This window comes from Dromiciops gliroides, chromosome 3, assembly GCF_019393635.1.
Source record: "Dromiciops gliroides isolate mDroGli1 chromosome 3, mDroGli1.pri, whole genome shotgun sequence".
NCBI lineage: Eukaryota > Metazoa > Chordata > Mammalia > Microbiotheria > Microbiotheriidae > Dromiciops > Dromiciops gliroides.
Window position 1 is genome coordinate 238,716,183 of NC_057863.1, and position 14,875 is coordinate 238,731,057.

Below are 14,875 nucleotides of genomic sequence, written 5' to 3' on the forward strand. Positions count from 1 at the left end.
TTTCATAGAATTTTCAAGGTGTTTGGGACATTAGAAGCCATGTAGGATTCTAATGATTTTCAAGAAATCAAGAATTATATGCGTATGACTCTACAGATATTAATTTAAAACAAAAGCCTCTGCACACTAGAATATGGTGTTTATTGAAATATGTTTTAACTTTGAGGTAAGATTTCCTCATATTAATTGCATTGTCTCAAGGAAGTGTTCCAGATATCATTTGTGCAAAGTTCATTTTTGACACGAGAAACATTTCTGAATGCTTAGGGTGTTTTAATACCCCTTATTTCTTCGTGGATCTAAAATTGATAGGGCAAGGAAAGAAATTCATCAAACACAGTGACAACATTTACATGGAAAATTCCCTTATTTTAGGGCTCTCAGTCAATGAACATTTATTAAGCACCTAGTATATACTAGGCACTCTTCTGAATGCTGGGGTTAAAAAAAGAGGCAAAAGACAGTTCCTGCCTTTAAGGAGCTCACAATCTAATGGAGGAAACAATAAGCAATTATGTACAAACAAGCTATATACAGGATAAATTGGAAATAACTAAAAGACAAAAGGCACTCACATTAATCAAGATTAGAAAAAGGCTCCCTGAAGAAAGAATTTCATTTGAGACTTAGAGAAAAACAGTAGATTAAAATGAGGAAGGAGCACATTCTGTACATTCCAGACTACTAAAGAAAATGCCCAAACCCAAGAAATGGAATATCCTTTTTGGGAAACAGCAAGGAAGCCAGGATGGAGGAAACTCAAGGCAGGCAGATCAACCAGTAGCCTATTTCAATAGGCCAGTGTGAAGTGATTACAACCTGCATCACAGGGGTAGTGGTATCAAAGGTAAGAAGGGGGTATATACAAAAGATGTTGCAAAGATGAAACTGACAGGTCATGGCAACTTATTACTGGATATGGGGGAACAAGGTTCCCCCATGTGAAGAGGAATATAAAAAGTGGTAATGAGAAAGTAGTTCATTGGAAATAAAAGGATGGTTATCATGAATCTTTATGCTCCCACACAAGTCCAAGAGAATAATTAACTTCTTTGGATGTAATGTGAAGTGCCTGAAGCAATATAAAATCAAGTTGGAAAGGAAGATTAGAACCAGGTTGTGGAAGATCTGAAATATTAGACCAAGGAGTTTTTATTTCATGCCAGAGGTGAGAAGAACTACCTTAAGCTCTTGATCAGGAAGTAAAAAGTTCAGGACCTGTGATTTGGGAAAATTATTTTGTCAGTGTGTAGATAATGGATTGGAGAGGGAAGTAGAAATATTAATTGGGGTGATTATGTTCACCCAAGAGAGTAGTAATAAGGGTGGTGACTATGTGAAAGGAGGGAAAAAAAAACAGATGAAAGATGTGATGATGTGACAGAGGAGCAAATAGCACTTAGGGTCAAATGACAGAGAACTGCAAAAACAAAATGAAACAATAAAACACTTTGCTTTGCACAAATGCAGCCAAAAATATTTAGTTTGTCCTTCCATACTTGATGTGGTTCATATTTCATTTTGCGTCTATTTTTTTTCTCATTTAGTGTGTATAAAACAACTGAGGTGTGTGTGTGTGGGGGGGGGGAAGTTGAGAGGACAAGGGGGCAAGGAAAACTACCAGAACCAAAAGATAGTGAGGATCATGCTAAAAATGATTTCCTCAGCTTGAATCTACATGATCATGGTAAATTAGAGAGGCCAACACCTGTCCATGACAACAGGCAAGTTCAAAAACTTACATGAAGGCTGGGTGAACCTGCTTCCAGAAATTCCTGATAGAGGGTCCATTTTTCTTCCCTGATTCTGAGTAGTTATAAGTATCTCTACTATCTCTTGTTGGCTTATTGTATGAGGACAAAAAGATTTTAGTTGACTAATGAATTACAACTGAGTAGGAATTCAAAAGTGTCCTATTAATGAAATCTCTCTTTTCCCTGGTAGGAAATGAGGCCAGAAGTGCTCTGAACAGCTCAATGGGAGTGCCTCCCCTCACAACACACCCATCTTGCCACCAGTCCATGAAAGTGAGTTCTTATTGTTTTGTCTAAGGCTTCCCCAAATATTCTTAATTCCAGTGCCTTCTTTCTGTTAATTATCTCATATATATTCTGTATGAAGCTTGCTTTGGATATTGTCTCCCCCATTAGATTGTAAGTTCCTTGGAGGCAGTGACTGCTTTTGCCTCTTTTTTTTTCTTTGTTTCTTTCTTCCTTTATTTCTTTTTTTTCTTTGTATTCTTAGCACTTAGCAGGGTTCCTGGCATATAGTAAGCACATAACAATGGTTTGGTTTTTTTTTTGGCTTTCGGTTTTTGTTTGCTTTTTGTTTTATTTTTGCAGGGCAATGAGGGTTAAGTGACTTGTCCAAGGACACACAGCTAGTAAGTGTCAAATGTCTGAGACCGGATTTGAACTCAGGTCCTCCTACATCCAGGGCTGGTGAGCTACCCCCAACAATGTATTTTCATTGATTCATTCTTTCCTGATTTTGTGACTGAATATTAGAGAAAGAACAGTTCCCCTCTGAATTTTGAAAGGTCAAAAGAATCAGTAGAGGTACTGCAAGTGGAGTTCATAGCAGACTCTTGACAGTAGTTGCAAAAGCCAAGTCTGAGGAGAAAGCAGATCTGAGAACCAAACTACTTGAACCAGCCCAACAGTGAAGCAACCCAGAAGTCAACACTTGAGGTCCATCAAGGAAGAAAACAATTCAAGCAGGATGCTAAATCCAGAAATCAATTTTGGTGGGAGGGAATGTATGCTAATGACCATATCAAGCTTAAATCCACTCTCTCTACTGACAGAATTTGAGCATGGGTAGACAGTATGCTTGATTGAGGGTAAGAGAGTGTTTTTGCACTTCTATCCTTCCTTTACTTTCTCATTAAATTGATTGATGGACATCAGGAAGCTATTAACTGATAACTGATATTGGGGAAAATAGGGCTTTTGGGCGATAGTATGAAAGAACTCTGTAGCCACTCAAAACCCTTATAAACTTAAAGAAAGCTAAGCTGTTCTCTGGCTACCCAGTGTGTAGGCCTGGGTATTGATTAATCTAGTAGCCCCATACCCTATAGCACAGTGTACTATTAAATATTTTAAAACCTGCTTTCCTCAAAAAAATGCATATGACACACTTTTCATTTTAATCTGCATTATTAACATTTTCTCCATTTTTTTAAGTTTAGACAATCAACAAAACAAAAAATCACATCCTTATTCATGTTTTTCAATTTCTGTGATGTACATGTTAACATTGAAAAGTTAACAATTAAATTTATTTTTGTTTGTTTATTTGTTTTGTGGGGCAATGAGAGTTAAATGACTTGCCCAAGGTCACACAGCTAGTAAGTGTCAAGTGTCTGAGACTAGATTTGAACTCAGGTCCTCCTGAATCCAGGAGCAGTGCCACCTAGCTGCCCCAATATAGTATAATATTATCTCTATTTACTGATGAAGAGACTGAAACTTATGATACCTATATGATTTGTTCAAAATCAAACAGGTAATAAGTAGGAAGATCAAAGATTGCTAAGTGTCCTAACTCCAATCCAGACCTCTCATACCTATTAATGTTCAGAACATAAGCAAACAAGGAAGCGCAAACTTCCCTACTTACCAGTCATTTGATGGGAGGTTCATGGCTTCTTGTTAGTTTACCTAAGGGAACAAGATCAATTAAGTTCACCTATAAAATAAAAGGATGTTGCATAATTATTCAGGTTAATGAGACTTATTTCTCAAACCTTGGGTAGATCTGTTAGCTTTGTTCTAGAACGGACATCACCCACATGCCTGCCTCACCACTCAGCATGACTACAGATGAAAGCTGTAGTTCACCATGTTGAAAGAGCAAATGAGAACACAGAGAGCCTAGCACAAAACAAGCTAGTTATATTCTTCAAAAAAACAACTCAAATACATATTGGAATGATAAACACAAATCCATTTCAACCTAGAGTGTAGGAGGCATTCTGCTAGGTATCCAAAACAAAGGTTATGCTCTACTAATGATGAATCAGTGACATAATTTTCTTTTAATCGAAAAAGAAAATAATTATTTTATTATTGTTGTTATTATTATTATATTTATTATGAGTAATATTTATGAATAACAAGGAATCTTTATAGTCAAAATCATCATAGCTCATGGATGTGTTTGCCAACTCTAACATGAATCAAGATGAGTCCCATTCGTAATAAGATTCAGGTGGCACTTGAGATTACCAAATTGCTCTAAGTGACTGAGAGGTCAGGAAGATAGACTAAAGGTGTCATTTTAAACCCCAAAGTAATGTAGATTTATTTTAGATACAGTTTATTGATTTGTTTTTGTTTTTCATTGTCTAAATTGTCACTTGAATCTCTTACCATCCTCTCCCCCCTCAGAGATAACCTTTATAAAAATTTTTTTTAAAAATCTCAGTTGTAGCTTCTTTGACTCTATCCTGAAAAGTAGTTAAGATTAAATATGCCTTGCCAAGATTTGCTTAACTATATCTCAAGTGACCCAACAACTATCATGACAAAAGTTTCTGTAGAGTGGATGATAGAGTTCAAGTTCCTGATACAATAATATGTATCTTCCTTCATGATCAATACCTTGAATCTTCTTCCCTTTATTTTTAAAGACATATTCTGGTGAAACCCATAACTCATGTTTTTTCACTAGTAGATAGCTTTTCATTCCTTTGGGCAGGTCAGAAACAAATCCAGCTTTGACAATGAAAGGAGTAGACAATGACATATGAGGGTATTGAAGAAGACCTTTTTGCTCTTGGGATATTTTTCCCACTGAACTGGAAATTATTTTTAATATCCTATCTTAAATATTTATCTATTTGTGTTAAAATATTGTTTCTGTTTAAGTAAGGAAGTTCTGGAGGAGTAGCATAATAAATCATAGCTTTATTTAACACCATAATGCCCAGTTTTACCAAACTACTTCTTCCTTTAATAGGTAACCAAGGATATGCATCTGAAGAATAAAAAAAAATACAAGAGAGACAAGCAAAGAGAAATTGATATAGGCAATGACCTGAGAAGTTCAGCCTGAGTAGAGTATTTTGAGCACCTAGATCTAAGGAAAGAGGGAAAATAAAGGTAGGACACCATCCTACACAAACTTTACCTCACTTAATAACTTTTCCTAGCACCATCCTTGACCTTAGGGATAGGCAAGATTAGAGGGTTAAAATATACCATTTCCATCATGCCTAATATATTTCTTCTTTTGATTTTGAAGCTGACAATTTTACATTATGAAAAGGGACTTTTTTGAGCTTTGTCTCTTTTTTTTCTCTAGTCCATCTTTAGATGCATACATTAATTCACTGAGCCCAAGTCTCTCTCTCTCTCACACACACATTCACACACAGAAAGACACACAAAAAACAGAAGTGAAGAAATAATCCCTGGGTAGTTGTCAACCTACATGACTAGTCCTTAAGTAATCGAAATTGACTCCTACAACTTTGAGAAATGAAAGTATTATATATAACTGCTTAATCTTCCTAGTTGACTTTTAAATGCTAACAAATATGGTCTTTTTTTATATTATTTTTTGATAAAGAATAGTTGTTAAGAAAAAGATCACCACATTAGTTTTCCCTATCAGATCCTGTTGAATTGAGTTTATGGAGAGTAGTGAAAACTTATCAAATGAAAAACCATCATAGAATTATGGAATTAGAGCAAGAGGGAACTTTAGAGGACATCTATTCCTGCCTCCTTATTTTCTAGATGGTAACACTGAGATCAAGAAAAATAAAAGATTCACCCATGGACACATGTATGATATTTGGCAGACTCTGGATTTGAACTAAGTTCATCTTCCATCAAATCTCATACCCTTTCTAATGTACCATATGGCCTCTCTATATTTGTTGAAGACAAAACTTCCTAACAATTATTTAATATTGAATGAACTCCTTGAAACATGGTAGGTTCCCTGAAATGAAGGGTCTTATATACTTTTCATGTATCTTCTGTGCACGTAGGAGTGTATATACATATGTAAATATACATACATGTGCATAGCCTTTCACATTTACATATGTACTTACATATACCTATACCTATACCTACCTATATGTATATCTTCTCTTTCTGATTAAATGAACTTCTTTTTTTTTTTTTTTGCAGGGCAATGGGGGTTAAGTGACTTGCCCAGGGTCACACAGCTAGTAAGTGTCAAGTGTCTGAGGCCGGATTTGAACTCAGGTACTCCTGAATCCAGGGCCGGCACTTTATCCACTGTGCCACCTAGCTGCCCCTTTAAATGAACTTCTTGAAGGCAAATAATATTTTTTGCTTGGGGGAAGGGGTTGTATCCCTAACACTAAGAGTGGCTGTCATATAATAAGCTTGTAATAAATGTTTTTTGATGAACTACTTTAAAAGTTTTCATATCTCTAAGAGAATCTAATAATGAGTAGTCTAAAAGTATCAATAAAAATTTTAATTTGTTAAAGCTTTATGGAATTTTTTGGAATACCTATATTAAGTACTTTGTCATACTCTATTCACTCATTCGATCATAAAATAGTCCTGATATTCTATCTGGATATTTATAATTGAAACACTACCAATTCTTCTATTCCAGCATTCCCACTATTACTTATAAATTATTGTTACTTTCTGACCTTTTTGATAGAATAATAGCTATGCTGTTCAATGTAACCTATAAATTTCAGGTATTCCTGGGTATTTCTCCCTTAAAAGAGTTTTATCAAATGTTTCCCAGTTTATAGCACTATTGTGATATTACCAACGGACATATCTGAAAACTGACATCATCCAGATGCTGATTGCCTTTTCATAGTACACTAGCCTTAGAACTAGGAAGACCTGGATTCAAGTCCTGTCTAAGACTTATATTGATTATGTAAATCTGGACTTACCACTTACCCCCTCAGTTATCTAAGCAATTCTAGAGTATAAGTTATAGAGAAAGTGCCAATCTGCACTGGTAGAAAGGGGCAATGAGTAGTTGCCTGCACTGATGAGATTCCAGGTCCTATCCTTTTTCCTTATTGCTCTCCCTATAGATCTCCCTATAGATCTCCCTATAGATCAGTATACTTTCAAGATAATTCCCCCTCCTTCAATTGCATTTGTATTTAATTCTAAATATTTCAAACTTTTAATCAAATAATTTAATTTTATTGCCTAAGTCATAAAAACATAAGCAAAACAGATCAACACTTCCTCTAGGAACCCATCGACTTTATTCATGTCGTGTTGTTTTTGTCAATGCTATCAGTCAATTGCCACTTTCCTTTCCTTTGCCCCTTCTTTATAAATCCAAAGGGAAAGGTTATGTAAAAGAACCAACACATCATAATAGTCTTGACAAAATTTCATACTATCATCCCCATGCTGCTGAAATCATAATAGGAAAGAAGGCATTTCTTAACTCCATGAAGAATGATAGTAATTCAGTTTATAAGACCTTTTATCAGAGTGATATAGAGATAATATCTCATTAAACCATATGGCATCTTAATGAGGAACTAGGTAACTATATTATAATTTTTGCTTTTATATAGAGAAAAATGAGCAACAGAAATTAGGTGACTTGTTTCAGGGTACCCAATTCATTCAGATGCACCCTACCCATTAATTAAAAACAAGCTATCTTGGAAAAATGGTATTCTGCTAATGGCAAAGGATCCTCCTATCTTCTTCAAATACAGGAAGCATGAGATTGTGCTCAAAATAGGGAGCACCCAAACTTCCAGAATACAGGTTTCAAGACTGTGATTCCCCTTTTGGTTTTCATTCTTTTCTTGCATTCAAGACTAAATATGATATATCCTGGGGAGAATTAAGCAACTAATTTAATAGGGTAGCTAGCTTTCTCACCATCTTCATTTTCTCTTTTGATCTGTGTGATAATTATCATTTAAACATTGGATTCTGTTAGTCATTTTCAGATATATGATATTAGGTAAAGTCATGAAATCCATGATAACAAATAAGTATTGGTAACAAATTTGGACACCTTACACTCGGGCATTTGCTTGAATTCTTTTGAGAAAATATCTTCTTTGTGCCTCTATTCTGGTCATATACAAAACGGAACCAGGAATACCTACCAGCCTTCTACCATGATTTTGAGCATGCTATAATAACCCGTGAGAGAAAGCTTATAGAACATTTGAAGAAACTAGGTAAAAGGCATTAGAAATACCAAGTATATTGGATAATAATAAAAAGTATAGATTCTGACCACAAACTTCCAAAATCTCATGGAAGAGCATCTATATTTATAATTTACTTAGGCTAGTTTCTGATTAAATTAGACTGATTTTCAGTATCTTTTTGATAACCTAATCATAGTCTTAAGAGAATTTATAGTCTGTACATAGAGCTATCTTAGATGATCTTGGGTTATAATGTCCCTAGAAAAATCTACTTAGTTTAAAAGATCATCTCTTGTCCTGAACTTTCCCCATATCTAGAATAATCATTTGATATTAATTTTCTTAGTTATCTATATGATAAAGACTCAAGAAGATGAGGCAAATATTCAATGATTTTTGTATCCCTAAAATAAAGTGAATTGCAATTAAAGTTTTCTTCCTTTTCTTTTGCTGATAGACCCAAACTAAAATCCATTGATTCTCCATCCTTACTTGCTTTTGTAGTCAGAAAAATTCTCAGACGTATACTAAAGCTAGTAGGAAAAGCAGTCCTTGTATCAACAAAATTGTCTTTAACTTCTACATATTTCAAATTTTTACTCAAATAATTTAATTTTATTGCCTGTCATCAAAATGTAAGCAAAACAGATAAACACTGCCTCTTGAAACTCGTCAACTTAACTCATATATGCTTTTTAATTCTATCAGTCAACTGCCATCTTCATTTCCTTTGCCCCTTCTTAAACATATTTTTCAGTGAATATTCACATTTTTACCATTTTCCTCCTGAGGGAGATAGTTATGTTCTCAGATTCTATATCTCCAGATCACCATAAAATAAAATGCACAGAATGTGAATTAATAACCCTAAAAATGGCCCAATGACACCCTTTGATAGTTATCACCTGAGTATCAGATTTAAATTAATAACTTTTCAGACACAAGTTGCTATGTGAAGTCATGAGATCCATGATATCCATTAAGTATTAAATAAGAAATCTTAAGACCTTGAACTCAATTCCCAGCTCAGACACGAATAGCACTAATCCCTTCATAATCTAACAGAAAGACATCACATTTATAGAATGCAAGATAAAGTCAGATACTTCCACTTACCTTCAGCAGTTAGTCTCTGTTACTCCTATATTTGTGAAAGCAGCAAGCACTCCGAAACTTCTTGCAACTCTGATGATTTTACTTAGATAGTTATTATTTTTAGTTAACATTTATTAAACCTCCATAGAACAGCAGGATATCTTGCAGAACATGATATTAGACTGCCTATTAATTACTTTTATTATTAAAAAATTACCTATAAATACAGTGACTGAGTTATTTAGGAAATGAATGACTAGTCACCAATATTGTCCCCATCACTACTTAAAATACAACTATAATTAACAGGAATCAATGCAACAGATTTTTAAAAAATCATTTGATCACTACACCCAGGAAGAAAACAGTAGAAAAGTACATGGTTAATAATACTTTGTACTTTATGGTATCTTTTGATCTCAACACATTATAAACATTACATAATTTAGTCTCACCACATGCCTCTGAAGTGGCTTAGAACTGTAACCTCATTTATTTAATGAGAGAACTAAAATACTGGGAAGGCCTAAATTTAAGTTCATATACAGTGTATTCCAAATGTCAGTGCAGTTTTAAGTTTTAATGGTTAAAAGTTCAAATAAAAAGCTATTAAAGCTTAAGACCACACCAATACTTTTTGGTTACCTTGTATTACTAGAATATGGAAATTAATCTCAAAATCATATGCTCAACTAAGCCAACATGCTCTAGAAGGAATCTATTTCCCTACATAATAACACCCTATATTCCTTTATTTTGCTGAGCTTTCCTCTTCCCTTTGCTCCTTTAAGAAACCCTCTGAATTCCATTATGGAAATCAGGTGCTAAAGAAACCAAGTTCATCTGATGCTTAATTCCCCTCTCCTAGGTTAGGCAGTTTTAAAAAACACACTGTTTATCACAGTGGCTGCAAGAAAACAAGAATGAAACAACTCAAACATATTACTGCTTTTGGAAACAATAGCAATTCAGTGCCAATATTATGTAGTGGTGAAACAAACATGTAACCTCACATTTAAAAAAACAGCATCTACTGAGCAAAACCCACTTTTCTAAGAGTTTTCAAGGACTCAACCATGATCGCTCAATTATCTTCAATCTCTTTTCACTTTGCTGTAAGCTGATCAAGGCTATAGTGGCTTCCTTTCCCCTGGAGTTCTCTACTTGGTTTGTCCTTGGATGTCCAAGATGATTTTGAAAAACTAATCTAGCACACTCTCCTCCTATTGAATTCTGAGACTAGTTTACCCTCCATGTACAGTTCCAAGACATGTACTAATGGATTAGCTCTATGGATTGTCCATCCAACTGCATATCATTATCTGGACTACAGGCATTCTTTTACTTTTTTTGTTTTACTTTTCTATGATAAAATTGGGTGAAACAAACTGACTCTATCTTGTAAAACTGACTAAATTTTGAAACAAGTTTTATTTTCCTGGAAATTCCATGTGTTTGCTAATCATGGGAATTGGGTGACAGCCTGGTTCCCATCCAGGAAAGTCCACCTGCTCATTCTCCCTCCTCCCAACTCCCACAATTTACTCATCCCTCTCCTGACTCAGAAAGTCCCTAGTATTAAAATCAGATTACCTAATCCTGTATCCTGGTTTCTGTACTATTAATTATTGGCTTTTTTTGAAAAAAAAAAATCTGTCTCCCTGTATTTAGGGCCCATTACCAACTGAAGGGTCTAGTCCCAATTTGTTTTGCAACTGGCATTCACTACTTATTAAATTGATATGCATGGAAGCTTGAACCTTTGACTCCTCAGTTATTTCAGAGTTCATATGTTGCAGTTTTTAGAAAAGACGGATGGGTCAATATAAAAACTCCAGACCCCAAACAGACTTTCAGAAAGAACCCCAGAGCCTACTCAGATAGATTTTTAGTACAGGACATCTTAATGGAAGACTGCCCAGAGGTTGGACTTGCCCTCATTCTCAATTCTTCTGAATCAAGGTTAGCCCCCACATTTGGGGGACAGCTGTTTCCCAGGATATCTCTTTGTGAGAATAGGTAAACTTCCACTTAAGTTGGAAAATAATTTACTACATGTCACAAATAACCATATTGGCAAGTGGTTTGACTGGCAGTCATAAATAATCATAGTTGCCAAGTGACTGACAAACTGGTAGTGGGAATAATAGGATCTGGTACCAGCATACTGATGGGAACCCCGCCCCCCCAGAAAATTTTCTTTTGTCCTGGGACCATGGGAAAAACACACTTGTAAATTGACACCCCTTTAGAAAATTAATTTATTGGCCTGAAAACAGGTATAGCTTCCCAGGCAGGAATGAAAAGGGTGACTAAAAGATAGAGCTCTCAAATTATCCTAAAATGCATAAAAATCCAAATAGGTACACAATTTGTCCAGAAGAAGGGATTTGTAATTATGGCAAATCAAAGGCTTTGAGATTAGATTTGAAGTAGGAGATAAGGAGGCTTGCAAGTCTGTGTTTATCTTATTGATTTGTCTTTGGTTTTGTTTCTTTGTAAAATGCACAGAAAAAAAGTATTTTGTTGTGTCTAGTGTAGTTTGTAGATTCTGCTGCCTTGCAAGATTTCTAAGGGGAAAATGCACCCAGCCAGGAAAAAAAAAAAAGCTTCATCCAAAGAGTATAGTATGCTGGGGACGATAAATGAAGTTTCACACTTTAAGCAGTCCTCAGCTTTCTGTAATTTCCCTGTCCAAGTAAACAGGACTAACTCCTACATTAGGCTTTTAGCAGGAGATTTAGGAAGAAAATACCTGCAAGATGCTTTCTCTTTCTCATTTCAGGCATGGTTAGTTTGGGCTTACAAAAATAAAGTCAGAGGAAAACTTTTTCCTGGTTTATGGAAATTTGTGGCATTATAAATTAATTAGAGACTGAATTTGAAACTGAAATATATCTTTACTATAAATTCCCAAATCATGGAAACTGTTAAATAAAATCATAAGAGATTTTGTTTGTTTGTTTGATTTTTTGCAGGGCAATGGGGGTTAAGTGACTTGCCCAGGGTCACACAGCTAGTAAGTGTCAAGTGTTTGAGGCCGGATTTGAACTCAGGTTCTCCTGAATCCAGGGCCAGCACTTCATCCACTGCGCCACCTAGCCACACCCTATAGGAGATTTTGAACATTTGCTGATGAAGTTTACACACTTCTCTCCCCTTTCTGGAGGAAAGGATTTAGAGTTGGTAAGGGTTTGAGAAGAGTTAATTAAAGTTACAAGGAAAACAGGACTTATACCTCTTACCACTCTTTCCCTGGAGGTTGATAACTTTTGTATTAGTTCAATAAAGGAAAGTAGTTGCATTGATTAAAGAAAAAAGGGAAAAAATAAGTCTGCAATTTGCAGTTTAAATTTATCTGGAGCTTAAGAACTGCCTCTTATTAAGCCTTTCTTGATTGTGAAAAGAGAAAAGCTTGTTTAACTCATGGAGCAACTTTAAAATAACTAAAATTTAATTAAGACATGGAAAGGGGGGCAGCTAGGTGGCGCAGTGGATAAAGTACCAGCCCTGGATTCAGGAGGACCTGAGTTCAAATCCCGCCTCAGACACTTGATACTTACTAGCTGTGTGACCCTGGGCAAGTCACTTAACCCCCATTGCCCCACAAAAAAAAAACAAAACAAACAGACAAAAAAAAAGACATAGAAAAGGAGATTTATAACAAAGAGGGTGCTATGAAGAGGGACTGCTAAAGCCAACCCCCAGCCATATGGAACCACACATTCTACCCTCATCATCACCTGGACCCAGACCCTGTTCTTCAAAATGGGGGTAGATATCCATAATGATAGAAATGAGGAGATGGCCAGGAACTTAGGAATGTCTTTTGGGAAGCCTTAAATTGAATTTTCAAAGCCTTATATAACAGAATAATAGAACAAAAATGTCTATGTAAATTAGAAGCAGGATTACCAAAGAATATTAGAAAGAAATCATGTATTTGTAAGCTCTTAGAAACCCTGAAAATGTATTGAAATTAGTCAGGTTGTTTTATAATATCTCTGCTAAATTACCAAGGAAAAATACGAGTGAAGATTATTTCTTTAGATAATCTGGGTTATGATTGGAAAATATAGTGCCCTTCCCCTGAAAGACCATTCTAAGAATGTGTCCTAATCTTTTGAAACCTCATGAGATTTCCAGGCCCCTACTTGAAGCCTTTCCTGTATTTTTTTTTTTTTTTGCCAGGTGTTGAAACTGAAAAGCCTCAGGGAAAGATGAGAGAATACTGATGAAGACAAAAGGAATTGATCTGACTTTTTTGGGTGGCTTAAAAGGATATTAAGGAAAAGTTATAGGGAGCTGGGAGTACTATTGTGAATCATTGAAAATGAGCTAACTAATAACAATAGGCTCTAAAATTTACTGCCAACAAAGGCCTTTGGGATTTATTTTTTTTTTATATTTAAATTGTTACCATTAGTAATAAAAAAATTCAGATATGATGTGGACAAAATTTAGTTTAAAAATGAAATAGGGGGTAGCTGGTGGCACAGTGGATAGAGCACTGGCCCTGGATTCAGGAGGTCCTGAGTTCAAATCTAACCTCAGCCACTTAACAATTACTAGCTGCCTCACCAAAAACCAAAAAACTAAAAACAAAAAACAAAAAAAAAACCCTTAAATAGAATAATTGTTATAAATCAGAACCTAATATAAGCTGCATTTGCTACATGACATTAAGATATATATAAACTTTCTGTTTGACTCAGTTACCTAATGTATAAAGGGGATAAGATGAACATCCACCTCAAAGGGTTGTCCTGAGGATCAAATCATATAATGATTGTGAAGTACTTAATACAGTACCTGCCATATGGTAAGCACTACATAAGTGTTGGCTATTATTTTTTAATGGAATATAATTGTTCCATACTGAATAACTCTTTACTGATATAAGGGGCTAAAATTCTAGCTATACTATCTAAAATCTAATGAGTGGTTGCCAATAAATTATAAGCTTTAGCAAGAGTATTTAAGTGTTTAAGTATTCATTAAAGAGCATTAGGATAAGAGAGAAAGGTATTCTAAGAGACCCCCATCATTCGACCAGCCATGGAGAGGTCAGGAACAAAAAAGGACCCAACACCTCCTGTGAAACTGGGCATATCCCCTCCACATGCGCACACACCTCCAAGCTAATTGGCTGGTAGCCTTGATTGACAGTACCCATGAGCAAATGTCACTTCCTGATGCCAAAGAAAGCTGCATGGCTTGCCCTCAGATGCCTTCTCCTCATGGCAGGGCTTTCCTACAGTAACTCTCCAGCAGGCAGTGTCATTACAATCATTACACTGAGTTTTAGATGTGATTAATATAAAATGTCAAATGAATGATTCCCTATGTAAGGTTATTTGAAATACATGTGGCTGAATTTACATCATCATCTGATGCATATTGTGTATGTTATTATGTTTCTAAATTTTTGTCTTATATTGTGAAATTTGAACCTTAGTATCAAAATGCTATAAGACAAATAATTTCTCTTTTCACCCAGATACTATTAGATTGACTTCAGCTTTTTTAAAAAGTGTGATAAAAGGATATTTGAAAACTCTTAAATAGATAGTGGGCATATATTGATTTAAAATAGATGGTGATCATAACAACAACAACAAAAATAAT

At 35.1% G+C, this 14,875-nt stretch overlaps 1 protein-coding gene across 1 annotated transcript in view; it reads right to left on the reverse strand.

The window, feature by feature from the left end:
- Window positions 1-3,647, reverse strand: part of ARSH (arylsulfatase family member H) — a 36,223-nt gene extending 32,576 nt beyond the window's left edge. The window contains exon 1 of the mRNA XM_043995941.1: window positions 3,625-3,647. Within this exon, the coding sequence (XP_043851876.1) occupies window positions 3,625-3,647 (23 nt within the window). The remainder of the gene's footprint in view (window positions 1-3,624) is intronic.
- Window positions 3,648-14,875: the final 11,228 nt, after the last annotated feature.